Source organism: Typopeltis vanoorti, chromosome 6 (assembly GCF_054136105.1).
Source record: "Typopeltis vanoorti isolate ZY-2024b chromosome 6, IOZ_Tvanoo_1.0, whole genome shotgun sequence".
In the NCBI taxonomy this organism is placed as follows: Eukaryota; Metazoa; Arthropoda; class Arachnida; order Uropygi; family Thelyphonidae; genus Typopeltis; species Typopeltis vanoorti.
This window is the reverse complement of record NC_143554.1, coordinates 40,971,541-40,986,956: the sequence shown is the minus strand read 5'-3', so window position 1 is coordinate 40,986,956 and position 15,416 is coordinate 40,971,541. Positions and strand designations below refer to the sequence as shown.

Here is a 15,416-nt window from a genome sequence, read left to right as displayed (position 1 = left end):
AACAATTAAAAAAAATCAAAATGCTATATGACAATCTGTAGCCTCTGGTACAGAAGTGAGCACTAAGTCTTATTCATATACCAAGGCTATAGTTATAGAAAAAATGGAAAAGACGCTGCTAACATGGATTGAAGATCACACCCAAAAACTCATACCGATAGACACTAATAATTAAATAGAAGGCTTTAAGAACTTATGAGAAAATAAAAGAACTAGAACCATCAATGTCCTCCCAACTAACTGATGACAAAAAAAAGTAAATTTGCTGCAAGTAATGGATGGCTACAAGGATTTTTGGAAACACATGCAATTTGTAACATCAAAATGAAAGGAGAAATTGCTTTTGGAAATACGACAGCTGCCAAAGAATATCCCAAAAACTCATACCGATAGACACTAATAATTAAATTGAAAGCTTTAAGAACTTATGAGAAAATTGAAGCTTGCCAAAATAATTGAAGATGGTAGATACACTGCTGATCAAGTTTTTAATGAGGATAAAACAAAACTGGCCTTTTTTTTAGGAAAAGGACCAAGCAGAACATACATATCCAAATCAAAAAAAAAAAAAAGTGCTAGTGGTTTTAAGATGGCTAAAGATCGTATTATGTTTTTATTCAGCAACGCTTCAGGAGATGGTGTGATAAAATCTCTCATAATCATTCAGGCACCTCACTCACTAGCAATGAAAGGAGTCAATTCAAGTAAACTGCGAGCTCACTGGATGGCAAACAAAAAAAGTATAGGTTATGACAGCAGTTTTTACTGAACAGTTTTACAATTGCTTTCTTCCACAGATAAGCTGTTCTCTTGAGAACAAGGGCATGATTTTTAAAATTCTTCTGGAGATAGATAATGCACTCGGCCATCCAAATTTGGACCATCCTAATGTAAAAATTGTTTTACTGCCTCCAAATACCACTTTCCTAATTCAGCCATTAGACCAGGGAATAATTGCATCATTTAAAGCTTATCCCGCCATAGGCATGGATGTCTGTGATTGTCTATGAAAATACTAGTAGTGGTGGTGGTGGGCAGTAGATGGCATTGATGTAGATGATGATGATTGTTGTTGTAGTTGGTGAACTGAGTGGTGGAGACAGAGTTGTAGATTACGTGCCCTCCCTCGATGAGTCTTTGGACTCCCTGGAAGTGTCACGCAATAATAATAAATATTACGTAAAGTGATTAGTATAACATACTGCAAGGCACATTATTCTTATGGACAATATATAATGCTATGTATTATGGGAAGAGCCACCACTACATAGACCAGTTTCAACCTATATTGAGTTCTCATCAGTGGGAGCCAGACTCAGAACAGATACCAAGGTATGATTTCTGCATTACTTTAGCCTTGGTATCTCTTCTCGGTAGTGGCCCTTTCCATAATGCATAGCATTATTCATGTCTGTAAGGATAATGTGTCTTGCATTATGGGATACTAAGGTGATTGTTATGAAGTCATTAGCCTCTATGTACGAGTAGCCCAGTCGTGAAGTTACTTCATGCTCAGACTTCGTTTGCTTACACTTGCATAAAGGATAAAACCAAGAATATAATTTCTTGGCATCTTTAATTTATCTATTGCAGTACCTTTCCTTGAATTCATTGACTGACAAAGCACTCACAGCAGTATTCCATGCCAATCATTCACCATTCTCCTTATTCAGTTTCCAGATGTGACCTCTTGTTCTGCTCCTCTACCTAAGTGCTACAATACTTCTTTTGCATCCTATAAAACCCTTCTAGTAACTTAAATGTTTCTATCATATCCACTCTTTTCTGCCTATTAACCAAATTTTGCAACTCAGAAACACTCAATCTGTTTCATTCTATGTCGTATGGCAAATCACTCTTATCTTTTTCGCTTACCTCTGAATCCTCTCCACCACTCTTTCATTCCCAAGAAATCCAAGTGACTAGACATCTGAATCTAATTCAGTAATTCAGGTATAGCCTTATCAAAGACCTATAAAGAGGAATGATAACTTTGTTATCTTTGTTTGTTAGTGTGTTCTTTAATACCAAGTGCTACCTTGATCATCATCAAATTCCTGACATGTACCCCCTCAAAGGATGTCCAGGATATGATAGTACTACATGAAAAACTGACATTGCCACTAACTTCCTGTCTACAATTTTCCTCCAAATCAATCTGTTACTTACCTGTAAAAACTCCAACATTATCAGATCTTATATTTCTGTCTTCTAAGGCACTTTTTACTGGATCAGTTCACATATATCTTGGTTTTCCTCTGGTTCTTTTTACTGCCACCTCAGATCCATAAGTTAATATTGGTTTGAACTCTGTCTTGTATTCAGCTAATTTGGTGTTTTGACTAATTTCTCTCTTATTCCATATAAATTTATTCAGTTGACTTCCTACCATACCAGCTTTGTTGATTCTGTTGTCTATTTCCATATTTAATTTACTATCTTCACTAAAAATCGTCCTAAGTAGCTGAAATGTTTTACATGTTCTGTAGGTTCTCCATTCACAATGCAGTTGATATTTTCCATGTTTCTGCCTATTTTCATTGTATTTGTCTTTTTAATGCTGACCTTCATACCATATCTATTACAACAGTTGTTCAATTTAGTCAGGGAATCTTGCAGACTTGTACGAAATTTATTTAGAAGTATAACATCATCTGCATAAAGTAAAGAGCTGAGATGAACATCTCTAATTTTGATATTAGGTTTAATACCACTTTCCTTCATAATGTGATTCATATAGATAATGAATAACAGAGGGGATTAATGTACATCCTTGTCTGACACCAGATTTAGCATTAAATCATCTTCCTGTACTTCAATTCTAACTGCTGAATTACAACTCAAAGACTGTATTGCTTGATATAATGCCCTTTGCTGTTTACCCTCTGAACTTCAACTCCTTATCCACAAATATCCTGAAATTCCTGTCTTCATCAGTTTTTTGGAGTACAGTTTCATCAGTGTAGCACACAGTTTTAATCTTTTCTTTCATCCTAAAATTCATCACTTTACATTTTTCCACATTAAACCAGTATCCATTATTCTTCACCCATACTGACAGCCTATTTAAATCATCTTACTTGCTCTCTAAATCACCTTGATTAATTGTAAGCTATCAAATTTTGCATCATCAGCAAACAACAGAATAATTTCCTTTACATCATCCCCTGTATCATTTATATGCAAATTAAAGCAGTGGTCCAGACATTGCAACTTATGGCACACCATTAGTCACCTGCTTTCTTGTGGATTCTGCTTCTCCATATCCTGCTGTGTGATAGCTGTTCATCAGCCACTCATGTTCATATCACCAGCATCATATCCATTCTCATTTTGCATGAAAAAGTATAGAAAATTAGTAAATTACTAAGGCATAGCCTATCCACTTTACTGGCAGTCCTGAGATAGTGATTGATCTATAATTTGCTAGTGCAGTCTAGGTCCTTCTTTATAAGATGGAACGATTTTGCCCTTCTTTCACTCCTATGGGAATTTAACAAAGCTGAGACTTAAGGCAGACACTCATCAGAGGCTATGCTAATTCCTTTGTCATTCCTGTATTTGCATTGAAATCTACTCAGCTAATTTCTTTTCTTAATCTGATTTTGCCTTCCTCCTCATCTTCTTGTTGATTCCAAACATACAAACTGGCATTAAGAAAACACACAATTAATATAATACATTGTCCTCATAGCCTGAGTTGCTTTGACCATAAATCCAAAATTACCTACCCTTCCTTACCATGCTGATCACCTTCCTCCTTATAGCTCCTCCTTAATGATACTACTGATCTGTTTGTGGTGGAGGGGACCTCCCAGTGATAATACTGGCCCTTTTCATTCTTCCTCTTTTTTCTTTGCTTTTCTTCTCGTATTCTTCACTCTACTTCTCCTGAGTCTGTTTCACTATCCTTTCTTCAAGACCACCATCATTGGGATCCCACGCCCTGCCGCCATGCGGTGCCACCCGTGGACATCCGGAGGGGGGGGGGGGTCCTTGTAGTCTTGCACTACTTTGGCCCCTGCATCGGCAAGACGGGCAGTCCTGGATGGCCCAGCCAGGATCAATCAGCTAATGGGCTTGCCTGCAAGGGTCAATGGTGTTGCAGTGTCTCTCACCCCATGGTCCAGGGTCGGGATTCTAGGCTTGCTATAGTGCCAGTATAGCGTCCAGGGTATCCCTGGCATTTCACTCCTGAGTGCAATCATTGCTTGCCAGGCAGTGGGCGTCCATGGTGGGTGGGGAGCTCTGGCACTGAACCAAAAACTTCTTGAGCATGAATCCTTCATCCTCAAATGTTTTAGGAGCCCTAACAAAGTCCTAACCAAATACTGATACCGTAGATACAGCATGTGGAAACAGAAATAAGAAACAAAAGACATATGATGCTAACATAAATCTACCAACTTTTTTAATCATTCATGCTACAGGTAAAAAACCAATAGGGAAAATGTCATCCTTCTTTATTCAGAAAGGTTTAGAAGGACTGGCAGGACCTCCCAAAACTGTTAAGAAATTGCGTTTCTGGTGATGTCCTTGTGGAAACATTGTGTCAGCAACATTCTGAGAAACTACTGAGAGCAACAATAATGGATGAAATAGAAATTACAGTAACACCTCATAAAACACTTAACTCCTATAGAGGAGTGATATCAGAATGGGATCTCCTTAATGTTCTTGATGAGGAGATATATTCAGAACTTAAAGATCAAGGAGTGACAGGTGTGAGGTGCATCCTGATACGTAGGGTGGTCGCATGGTTCCAACCAAGAACACCATTCTTACTTTTGATACACCTAAGCCTCGAACATCTGTAAAAGCAGGGTATCTCAGCTGTCCTGTTAGAATGTACATTCCTAATCCACTGAGATGCTTTAAATGTCAGATATATGGACATGCCTAGACTGCCTGTTGTGGTCCTACTACCTATGTTCGATGTAGTAGTAAAGAGCATGATAACAAATCTTGCGGTGCAAAAAAAGCTAAATGTGTGAACTGTCAGGGAGATCATCCAGCTTATTCTCATGTATGTCAGAAATGGAAAGATGAAAAAGAAATACAAAGAATGAAAACATAACAAAACATGACATACCAGGATGCAAGAAGAAAGCTAGTCACTATCACACCTGCTCTGATATCCTCTTATGCTGAGAAGGTAACAATTAAGAAAGTGACAGTAGCAACTCAAACTTGCATGTCTGTTCCACCATCTGATAATTTCACCACACCTGCACCTTATGATCACAAGTACTTCTCTCTTTGTTGGGAGCATCAATCACATGACCTGTGGCCTTATTCCAGGAACAACTCCAAAAATGATCCCACTTTTTAGAGTTGTTCTGGTGGTTTATCTTTAAGTTGTCACTTAAAGATAAACTACCAGATGCTCCCACAGAAAAAATGGATACTTCAGTACTCAGTGAAAGTAAACTAAACTTCCCAACTGACCCTAACACATCAGACGTATTGAATACTCTACCAGAGGAAGAGATGGACATTGGCCATCCATACTTCCCCAAAACAATTGATAAATATAAATATGACAAAGGCAAGCCCTCAACCTCCTGAAAACCAGACAAGTCTATAAAACCAAAACAATAGGAAAATTTGTACAATGGGACTGTTGTGGATTTCACCAGAATATCGATGGTACCAAGATTTTGTTGCAGAAACACAAACCTTTCTGTTTCTGTCTACAGGAAACATACTTAAGACCTAATGAGGACCTTACCTTTAGAAATTTCACTGCTGTATGCAAGGATAGAACTGGAGGTGGGCCTGCTCTTGGAGGAGTAGCTATCCTGGTGGGCAGTCATATTCCTTTCCATCAGGTCCAACTTAATACTTCTCTGGAAGCAGTAGCAATTCGCTTCTCTGTGGGATTTCTTATTACAGTATGTTCAATTTATTTACCACCAAGTGCTGAGTTAAATGAAATTGATCTTGATAACCTTATCTCATAACTGCCTGAACCCATACTTTTGATAGGTGACTTTAATGGTCACAATACTGTATGGGGTAGTGTCAATACTAATAGACGAGGTCAAATCATTGAAAGAATTCTTGATAATAATAACCTCTTCCTTTTAAATAATAAACTCAATACTTTCCTCCATATGCCTACCCATTCATATTCTGCAATTGATCTTACAACTCCCCCTCCATTCTTCCACTGCTCATGTGGGACGTTAAAGAGAACATATATGGAAGTGTCCACTTTCCTGTTCTCTGCACAATGTATTCACAGGAACCATGTTCAACCATGAATACCTATATGAAAAATGGACCAGGCTGACTGGAACACTTTCTCTCATCTTGCAAAATTTAATGCTGATGCCATCAGTCAAATGCCTGTCAATGAAGTGGTAAAATATATAACAGAGTGCATTGTCCAGGCAGCAGCAGCTTCCATCCCAAAAACATCATCTCGGTTTCCACTCTATCCAAAGCCTTGGTGGAACCTAGAATGTCAGACATCCTAAAAAGCTCTACATAGAGCATGGATATTTCGTAAATATCCCACCCATCAAACCTTATAGCTTTCAAGCATGCTCTAGCCAAAGCATGCTATGTGAGGTGTCAGAGTCAAAAACAATCATGGATCCAATTTACTACATCAATTAATCAAATGACCAGTCCAAAAATTGTATGGGATAAAATTCGGAAAATGAAAGGCAGATATAGAACACATTGTTTGTATACCTTAGACCATGATGGAAGGGTTATTGCTGCTCCCAAAGCCATTGCAGACACTCTGGGAGAAAATTTTGCCAGAATCTCAGCAAGAGAAACAAAGGTTAAATTTTTCTACCAATGTTCTTGAGCCATACAATCAACCTTTTGTTAAGGAGGAACTAAAAAGAGCTCTCCCACTATCTAATCCTAGTGCAGTAAGGCCTGATGACATCTAGCATCATCTTATGTGATGGTATTCTACAATAGAAGACTTGCAGAGGAAGAGTTTCTAAATTCTTGGCATAAGTCAATTGTCATTGCTATCCTAAAACCAGGAAAAGATCCAACAGAAGTAAAAATTATCAACTCATTGCTCTGACCAGCTGTCTTTATGAGACAATGTGGGTTCTGTAGACATCGCACAACTTTAGACCATTTGGTTCGTTTAGAAACTTCTTTAAAAGATGCATTTCTGAAGCAAGAATACCTTCTTTCAGTTTTTTTTTTTTTTTTTGACATGGAAAAACTTATGACACAGCCTGGTGATATGGCATATTAAAAGACCTCTATAACCTGGGATCTTAAAGGACACCTTCCTGTATTTATTATTATTATTTTTTTTCCAGGCGAATTTTCCAAGCCAGAGTGGGAAATACATTATCTTGATCATATCATTAAGAACAGGGGTGTTCTCCAAGGCTCTGTCTTAAGTGTGATCCTTTTTTGCTGTTAAAATTAACTCAATCACGAACAGCTTCCTCCCACTGTAGACAATGCTCTATATGTTGATGACTTCACAATTTACTGTCACTCCCGTAACATGAAGGTAATTGAAAGGCAACTTCAGCAAGCAATTGATCATGTTTCTCTGTGGGCTCTTAGTAATGGGTGTAGGTTTTCAACAGAAAAAAAAGTGTCTGTGTATACTTCTGTCAAAAACACACTCTTCACTCAGATCCTGCATTAAGAATGGGATGCACTATTATTCCAGTAGCTACAGAAGCCAAATTCTTGGGACTGATCTTTGACAGTAAACTTACATTTCTAGCACACATTCGTCAACTAAGAGAAAAGTGCAAGAGGGCATTGAACCTTCTTTGCACTCTATCCTCTACTGAGTGGGGTGCTGATCGAGCTTCATTGCTCCATCTTTATTGTGCACTTATATGTTCAAACTGGATTATGGGTCTCAAGTCTATGGTTCTGCAACACAGAGTAACCTGCGATGGCTCAATTCCATCCAGCATCAGGGTATACGGATAGCTTCTGGTGCCTTTCGCACATCACCCACTCAGAGTCTTTATCTTGAAGCAAATGAACCAGCTCTATCACTACGACAGAAACAGTTGTCTCTTAATTATGCCCTAAAGATAAAGTCTCTCCCAGATCATCCTAAATGGACTAGTCTCTTTTCTCTGCACTGGGAAGCTCAATACCACACACTTCAAACTGCCATATGTCCTTTTGGTATGTGTATTAAAGAGACTATGCAAGCTCTTGGTATAAATGTTGACAACATTGCCTACACTAAACATAACAGCATCCCTCTATGCAGGTTTGCACACCATCTTGCAACCTCTCACTTTGTTCAGCTACAGAAATCTCATGCTCCATCATTGGTCTACCTCCAGTTGTTTAATGCACACAGAGCAGCACACTCTGATTTCTTGCCTGTCTATGCTGATGGTTCAAGAACTAATACCTCTGTTGGCTGTGCTGTTGTGTTTCCTGACATTATTATCTCTAACCAGATCCCACCTGATTGCAGTAATTATACAGCAGAGTTGCATACCATTCAACCTTCACTTGTTCATATAAAAGAAAACTGCTACCAAAAGTGTATAATTTATACAGACTCATTGATCTCTTTACAGGCTATCTCCTCTCCTATGCGTAATCCACATCCAGTACTTTATGAGGTGTTACACCTGTTTCACAAAATGAAAATCCTTAATTTTGATGTTCAGTTGTGCTGGATTCCCAGCCACATTGGAATTAAGGGATATGTGGCTGGGAATCCAGCCACATTTCATGGAAATGCAGAAATCAGCGCAAACTTTCTCTATGTACTGTTTGACAGTACCATATCCAGACTACAGACAGTTTATACAATTAAAGCTAATTGCTCAGTGGCAGTCATCATGGCAGGAAGCATTAACAAACAAATTATATGACATTAAACCTGAAATCAAGCATTGGCATTCTAGTCAACGAATAAAGTTAAGAGAAGAAGTTCTCACTAGGCTCTGCATAGGTCACAGTCATATTACACATTCTTATTTACTGAGAGATAATGACCCTCCCTTGTGTGAAAAATGCAATACACATCTCACTATTTATCATATGCTGGTAGAGTGCCAGCACTTTGCACGAGAGAGGAATGAAATTTTTGCCTACCTGGCCAGACCATGTACACTCAGGCAGATTGCATGATGTTTTTAATTATTTACAAAGAATTAATTTATTCAAACACATTTCACTGTAATGTTTTGTGATGTATATGTATGCAGGAGTTGAGTACTAATGTATATATTATTCATTAGGTTGATTTCTGACCAATCATGTATTTCTCTAGCCTTGTGTTACCTTGTTGTAATTTTGTTAATATGTAAATACCACACTGCTAAACTTAATTTTTATGCATACATAATATATAATAATTCCTCTTTAACTCTATGTATTACTGTAATAACATTTGTTATAATCTTATTGTATTAATCTTATATGTAGATACTGCATTCCTTGGCTTGGTGTTGTACATGCATTTTGTTTATTAACTTATATTGTTGTCTAATTATGTACTGCCTTAAACGCTGCAGCAGTAATTTTGTTTATATGTAGATACTGCATTGCCCAGTGTAACTTTTGTGCATACATATTATTTACTAATTTTTTTGACTAATTATGTATTGCTGTAGGACACCTTGTATATTTGTGTAACCTTCTTGTAATTTTGTTTATATCTAGATACCACATTGCGATATTTTATTTTTATACATGCATGTTGTATAATAATTCCTTTTTGCATATTTATGTATGGCTGTAAAAACATCTGTCATAATTTTAACTAAATGTAGATACTGCATTCCTTGGCTTGTACATGCATTTTGTTTATTTAACTTGTATTGTTGACAATTTTTGTACTACTATAACCTTTAACCTTGTGTGTTGCTGTGCCCTCTGCAGCAATTGTGTTTCTCTGTAGATGCTGCTTTGTTGAACCTAATTTTTGTACAGGCATATTGTTTGCAATTTTCTTTAACTGCTTATGCATAGTTGTGACCTTAGTATGGCACAGTATGACCTTTGTAGTTTTTGTGCCAAATAAACTATAAACCAACCAAACCAATCTGTCTGTCTGTCTCCTTTGGATACCCCTTGAGCATTTCTGATTCACTGCCAACGTTCTTCCCTTACTAATTCTCAGGCCATAGCACTGCTTCAAGATGCCTCCTAGGTTTATTATATATATGTATATCCTATGTGTGTCATATGAAAATTAACTGAACAAATAAGGTTGTTCAGTTAATGAGTACCATTTTGTTAAAAGCGATCAACCTGTTGTATGCAACATTGAGCTCACTGTTACCTCTTCACTAGATGAAGAAATGCAGGTGTATGAGGATGAAGTATTAGAGCTTTTGCACAAATCGAATAAGAATTCAGCAATAGGGACTGATGGGATATCAGCATGTGTGCTAAAAGGGTGTTCAGCTGAACCAGGCTATTTAATATGAGTCTCAGAACAGGGAAGACTCCGTAGGAATGTGTGGTAATTATATTGCACAAGGGTGATGCAAAGACCGATGTATCCAACTCTTGACCAATTAGTATCTCAGGAGTGGTGGTGAAGATTTTTGAAAAATTGGTTAGGGCTCGCATTCAGAAATGGGTTGACAGTGAATCTCTACTTTGCAATGAACAACATGGGTTTACTAAGGGAAGGTCATGTTTTTAGCAACTCTTCTCACATTCTGTAACAATGTTCCCATTGAACTAGACAAGGGGAATAGATACACCATGATACTTTTCGATTTTGCTCAGGCTTTTGACGCAATACAGCATGGCAAACTGCTGCATGAATTGGGAACTGGGTTTGGGTTATAGAATCTTAGTATGGATAAGCGGATGGCTGACTGACAGATATCGAAAAGTATACGGGGGGGGGGGGAGTCTACAAGATTTAAGGTAACTAGTAGTGTACTACAAGGATCAGTGCTTAGTCCACTGTTATTCAGTCTGTACCTTAATGATATTGGGAAGGATTTAACAAGCAACATACCGCTATTTGCTGATGTGATGTTGCAAAGGTAGGTAGGATAATCAGGAAGCTGCTGATATGCAGTACTTGCAGAATGATTTGATTAGGCTGGAATTGTCGGCATGAGAAAATGGGTGTCAGTAAATGTAAAGTAATTCACAATGTCGTATTATATTCGTGAGATTATGCTAGAAGAAACTGACAAGGCTAGGGTTCTTGGAGTGTTAATAGATAGGAAGAGTTGAAGTTCAGTGGTCATGTGGCAAAGATTGCAAATACAACTCAAAAGATAATTGCAATGTTGAAACAAACGTTCACATGTAAAGATGAGGATGTTATTTTGCCTCTTTACAAGGCTTTGATAAGACCTCACTTGGACTATTGTGCGCAGGTCTAGTCTCCTGGTTTCTGTTGTGATTCTGATATATTGGAGAGAGTACAAAGGAGGGTGTTAGAAATGATATTGGGAAGTGTGGAATACTGATTATGAAGACAAATTGAGAATTTGTAGACTGCAGACACTAACAAACAGGAGAAAGAGGCGGAGATATGATTAAGACTTAGAAACTTCTGAAAGGGTCACACAGGATTTCAATTGATGAAATTTTTCAGTTTATGGAGGATGGGGAAAGAACAAGAGGGCATCCTTGAAAGCTGAGAATGAAGGCCTCTAAGAAGGGATGAGGGCTAGATTTTTCTCTCTGAGGGTGGTGCGTGATTGTAATAGATTGTCATTGGATGTTGTGAGTGCAAGCAGTGTGAATGAATTCAAGAATAAGTGTAATAGCTGGTGTGTGTGTGTAGTATGTGGCCTCCCTCGATGAATCTCTAACTCCCTGGAGGTCTCTCTTAATAATAATGATAATAATTATCTGAGTTACTTGCTGAGCTAATTTGACAATGCAAGTCTTTCCACACTTTGCCTATAAAAGCAGTCAGCTTTTATAGGCAAAGTATAAAATCATTCATAAGATCGCATAAAAGATTATTGCATAATCTTTTATGCGATCAGATGAAGATGACTAAACTGCAGTACCTATGGAGGGGTACTGCAGTTTAGTCATCAGCAGTACCCCTCCACCATCCCATTCTGTCTATCCTTTCTAAAGATACTCTACCCATCACATTCTTTCCCTATAACTAAATTATTGCTGTCCAAGTCTAACTGATGACTATAACTTTTGACACAGTTGCACTAATTAATGCCAAAAACCTTCTCCCTCTTGTTTCTGATACCTTGCGTTAGTATACATAAAGTGCAGCATCCCATTATGCTCCAGTTACCTGTGCACATTGTGTTGAATACCCCATTTGGTTTTGAACTTGTGAGACTAGGTTCTGCATTTTAGCAGCCAAAAAGAGTATGCGATCAGATGAAGACAGGCATGTATGTGAATGTTCATTTGAGGCCATCTGATGTGAGACAGAGATCAGTCTACTCATTCTTACACTCGTTTGGCTTATGAGTTCTTGCACCCACACCCTGACCTGCATCCATTCTCATAGTTTTAATTTTCCTGGCTTTGCCTTTCCACACGGTCAGTGAATAATGACTTCTCAAGAAACCTAACTCCAAATCTATTTAAGTGTAATCCTCAGCATTATATGTAAGCCCAACAAACTATACACCATTCTTTCTGCAACCTATGCATTGATTGATATTCAATCATGCTTCCCTAATCAGCTGTCTTCTCTTATAATATGATATGATGAAAATAATCTCTGAAATGTAGTCATCTTTCTTCAAATTCCAAGAGGAATATTTTGAAGGGAAGATAGGATTAATAATGGACTCCTCCCTCGACCCCTTGTTAGCAAATCTGTTCATGGAGTGGTTTTAAGAAAAATCCATTCAGTACCAAGAAACACAAGTTCTTTGGCTCAAATGTGTTGACAGCATTTTCAAACTTTTTTACCATTTCTGGATACACTTGTTCAAGTATAGAAACCGAACACACACTTGATTTCTTAGTTTATAGAAAGCCAACAAACCCTGGATGTTATGTACACTTCATATCCCATCATCACCTTGTGCAGAATATAGACATTATTCATTGCCTAATGTGATAAAGCTTACAGAATTTCCACTAAAATGCCATCCATCTGCTTCACTTTTTTCCTTCTGCCCTTAGAGAATACAGTAGAAGCTTGTTGTACCTATTCATGTACAGTCCAATTACAAACTCACTAGAATAATTTTCTTCAATATTGCCTTCACATTTTTATTTGAAACAGCCTGTCTACTCCAGTAAGAATTATAATAATTATGTAACTAAAATGCTATGAATACATTCCATCCTTCTTTTCAATTTTTAACGCACAGATCAACATCTTTAAAGTGCTATAGCTTGCAGCATGTCAAGTGGGATTCTACTTTAAAAAAATATAAACATTTAAGTAGTCACCCACAAGAGGTTTGACAATCTGTAGTGCACTTTGTACTATGGGCTAGCATGAATTGAATAGGTAGGGAAAATATTTATTTTTTTTCTGACTGATTTTACAGGTAATACAATACTGTTAGTTGACTGCTTATTGGAAAAACTACATTCATCATCTGAATACAGAAAAGAGGCAATATTTATTCTGAATGAAATTGTTCTTGGAAGTGGTGGTTGTCATAAAGCAAACTGTTCTCTTTCTGAAACCAAATGGAATACTAGCTCAAGTCATACAGAAAATGCCACATCATTAATAAGGTATTTATCTATTTTCGTTATCATTAAATTGTTACTTAAAATGCATATCATTAAACTAGTTTGTTATTAATAGGAACAAGAAAGATTTATTTCCTCTGAAAAGAATTACTAAATTATAAGTATCCATCTCTGTATATAATCTCAATAACTCATTCGGAGTTTATTTTTATTGTATAATTTTTAAATTTACATCATATCTTTAGAGAAAAAAAAAGTATTAAAAATGTTAATGAAGTTAGACAAAATATAGGTATAATTGTGTAAAATGTTGTGAAAATTGAAAAAATACAAACTGATATTAGAACTATAGGTATTGCATTATCTGTAAATAATTTATGTTCATTTAGGATTTTTTTTTTTTTCCCCTTAACATGTTCATTTCAGAGTGATCGCAGTTCTCTTGCCATGGACCTAACAATCTTGTGAAGTGAGCAGAATTATTGGCAATTTCTTTCCTGTGTGGGTCAGATGTGCAACTTTTTGTAACAGTTTCTTCAATTGTGACCAATCTCGCATTTGGGGGGGGGGGGGGGGGGGGGGGGGGGGGGAATGAAAAGAGGTGTTCTTTTTAGAATATATTAAAAAACAATAATTAAAGGGTGATATATTTGATTATTAGTTACTATACTTGATTTACTAAAAGATGTAAAAAATAGTAAATATAAGGAAGAGAAAGAATAGGTGTGAATAAAAATACTTTCAGCTGTAAAATAGATTATGAATAATTTACATCTGTGATTATATGTGTGCTTGTGTTATAAGTGTCGGTGGGCTGAGTGAAGAAAACATGATATTATAAACTCTAGACTTTCATATTTGCATTTATGATGGGAATAATTAAAAAAACAACAACTTATGAATAGATGAAAAGGGATTTGTTCAAAATATAAATCACTAACAAATTAGAAATAGCAACTGTATACATTGCTAGCTCAGTAACTAACTATGGAGAGGGGCTTATCCTATGATCTAATAATGCTGATCAGGTGATTCATGTGAATGTGGCAGGAATACATGTGGGTTGATGGAGGAGAAAATCCTCTTGTACAATTTATTGTGCTTGTTATATGTATTTCTTTCTTTTTTTTTATATATATATATATTTCACTTTATTTTCTGATAATTCTTTTATTTATTAATGATCAGTATTTTTTTTTTTTACACAGCAATATAATATATACAATAAATAATTTTGTTCTTAATAAGTTTAATTCTTGTAATTCCCTTGTCTAGTTGGAAGTTGGAATTTTTACAATCCTGAGTTGTAGATCTACATATCTGTTGGTTTCTCTTACCATAAATTCCATTAGGTCATCAGTTAGAAATGCAGATTACACTGCAGATTCTACTATACTCCTGAACTGGTACTGCCACATTACTTACCGGATTCTATTTATTTGAAACTGAAAATTCAGAAACCTTACTTTGTGAAACATCTTCCTCATCAGATGAGGAACTGCTCTGTAAATACAATACCTGACTGAAATTATCATCTGAATTATTCATTACATCTTCGAAAATTCAAACTTCATCAGATTTTTTTTTTTTTTTGACAGCAGCTCCGGAAACCCATCACTATAACGTATGGATTTCCCACATATGTTTCTTGGTTTTCATTAGATGCATTCTTCTTATAGAATATGGAAGGATTCATTTTCAGTTATGAATAGATAAATTTTTACTCCCTACATGTATACTGTCCAAAGACTGGAAGCAGCTGTCCCTATACAGTGAACACCATGCCCTCCCCAACAGGATCACTTTGTCACCTTATTCAGTAT

At 36.7% G+C, this 15,416-nt stretch overlaps 1 protein-coding gene across 6 annotated transcripts in view; it reads left to right on the top strand.

Annotated features, from left to right (window-relative positions):
- The window catches only part of Tti1 (Telo2 interacting protein 1), a 729,405-nt gene that overhangs the window by 350,137 nt on the left and 363,852 nt on the right, over positions 1–15,416 (top strand). For all 6 annotated transcript variants that reach the window (XM_090394772.1, XM_090394775.1, XM_090394771.1 and 3 more), the window contains one exon: positions 13,443–13,635. In XM_090394772.1, the coding sequence (XP_090250898.1) occupies positions 13,443–13,635 (193 nt within the window). The remainder of the gene's footprint in view (positions 1–13,442; positions 13,636–15,416) is intronic.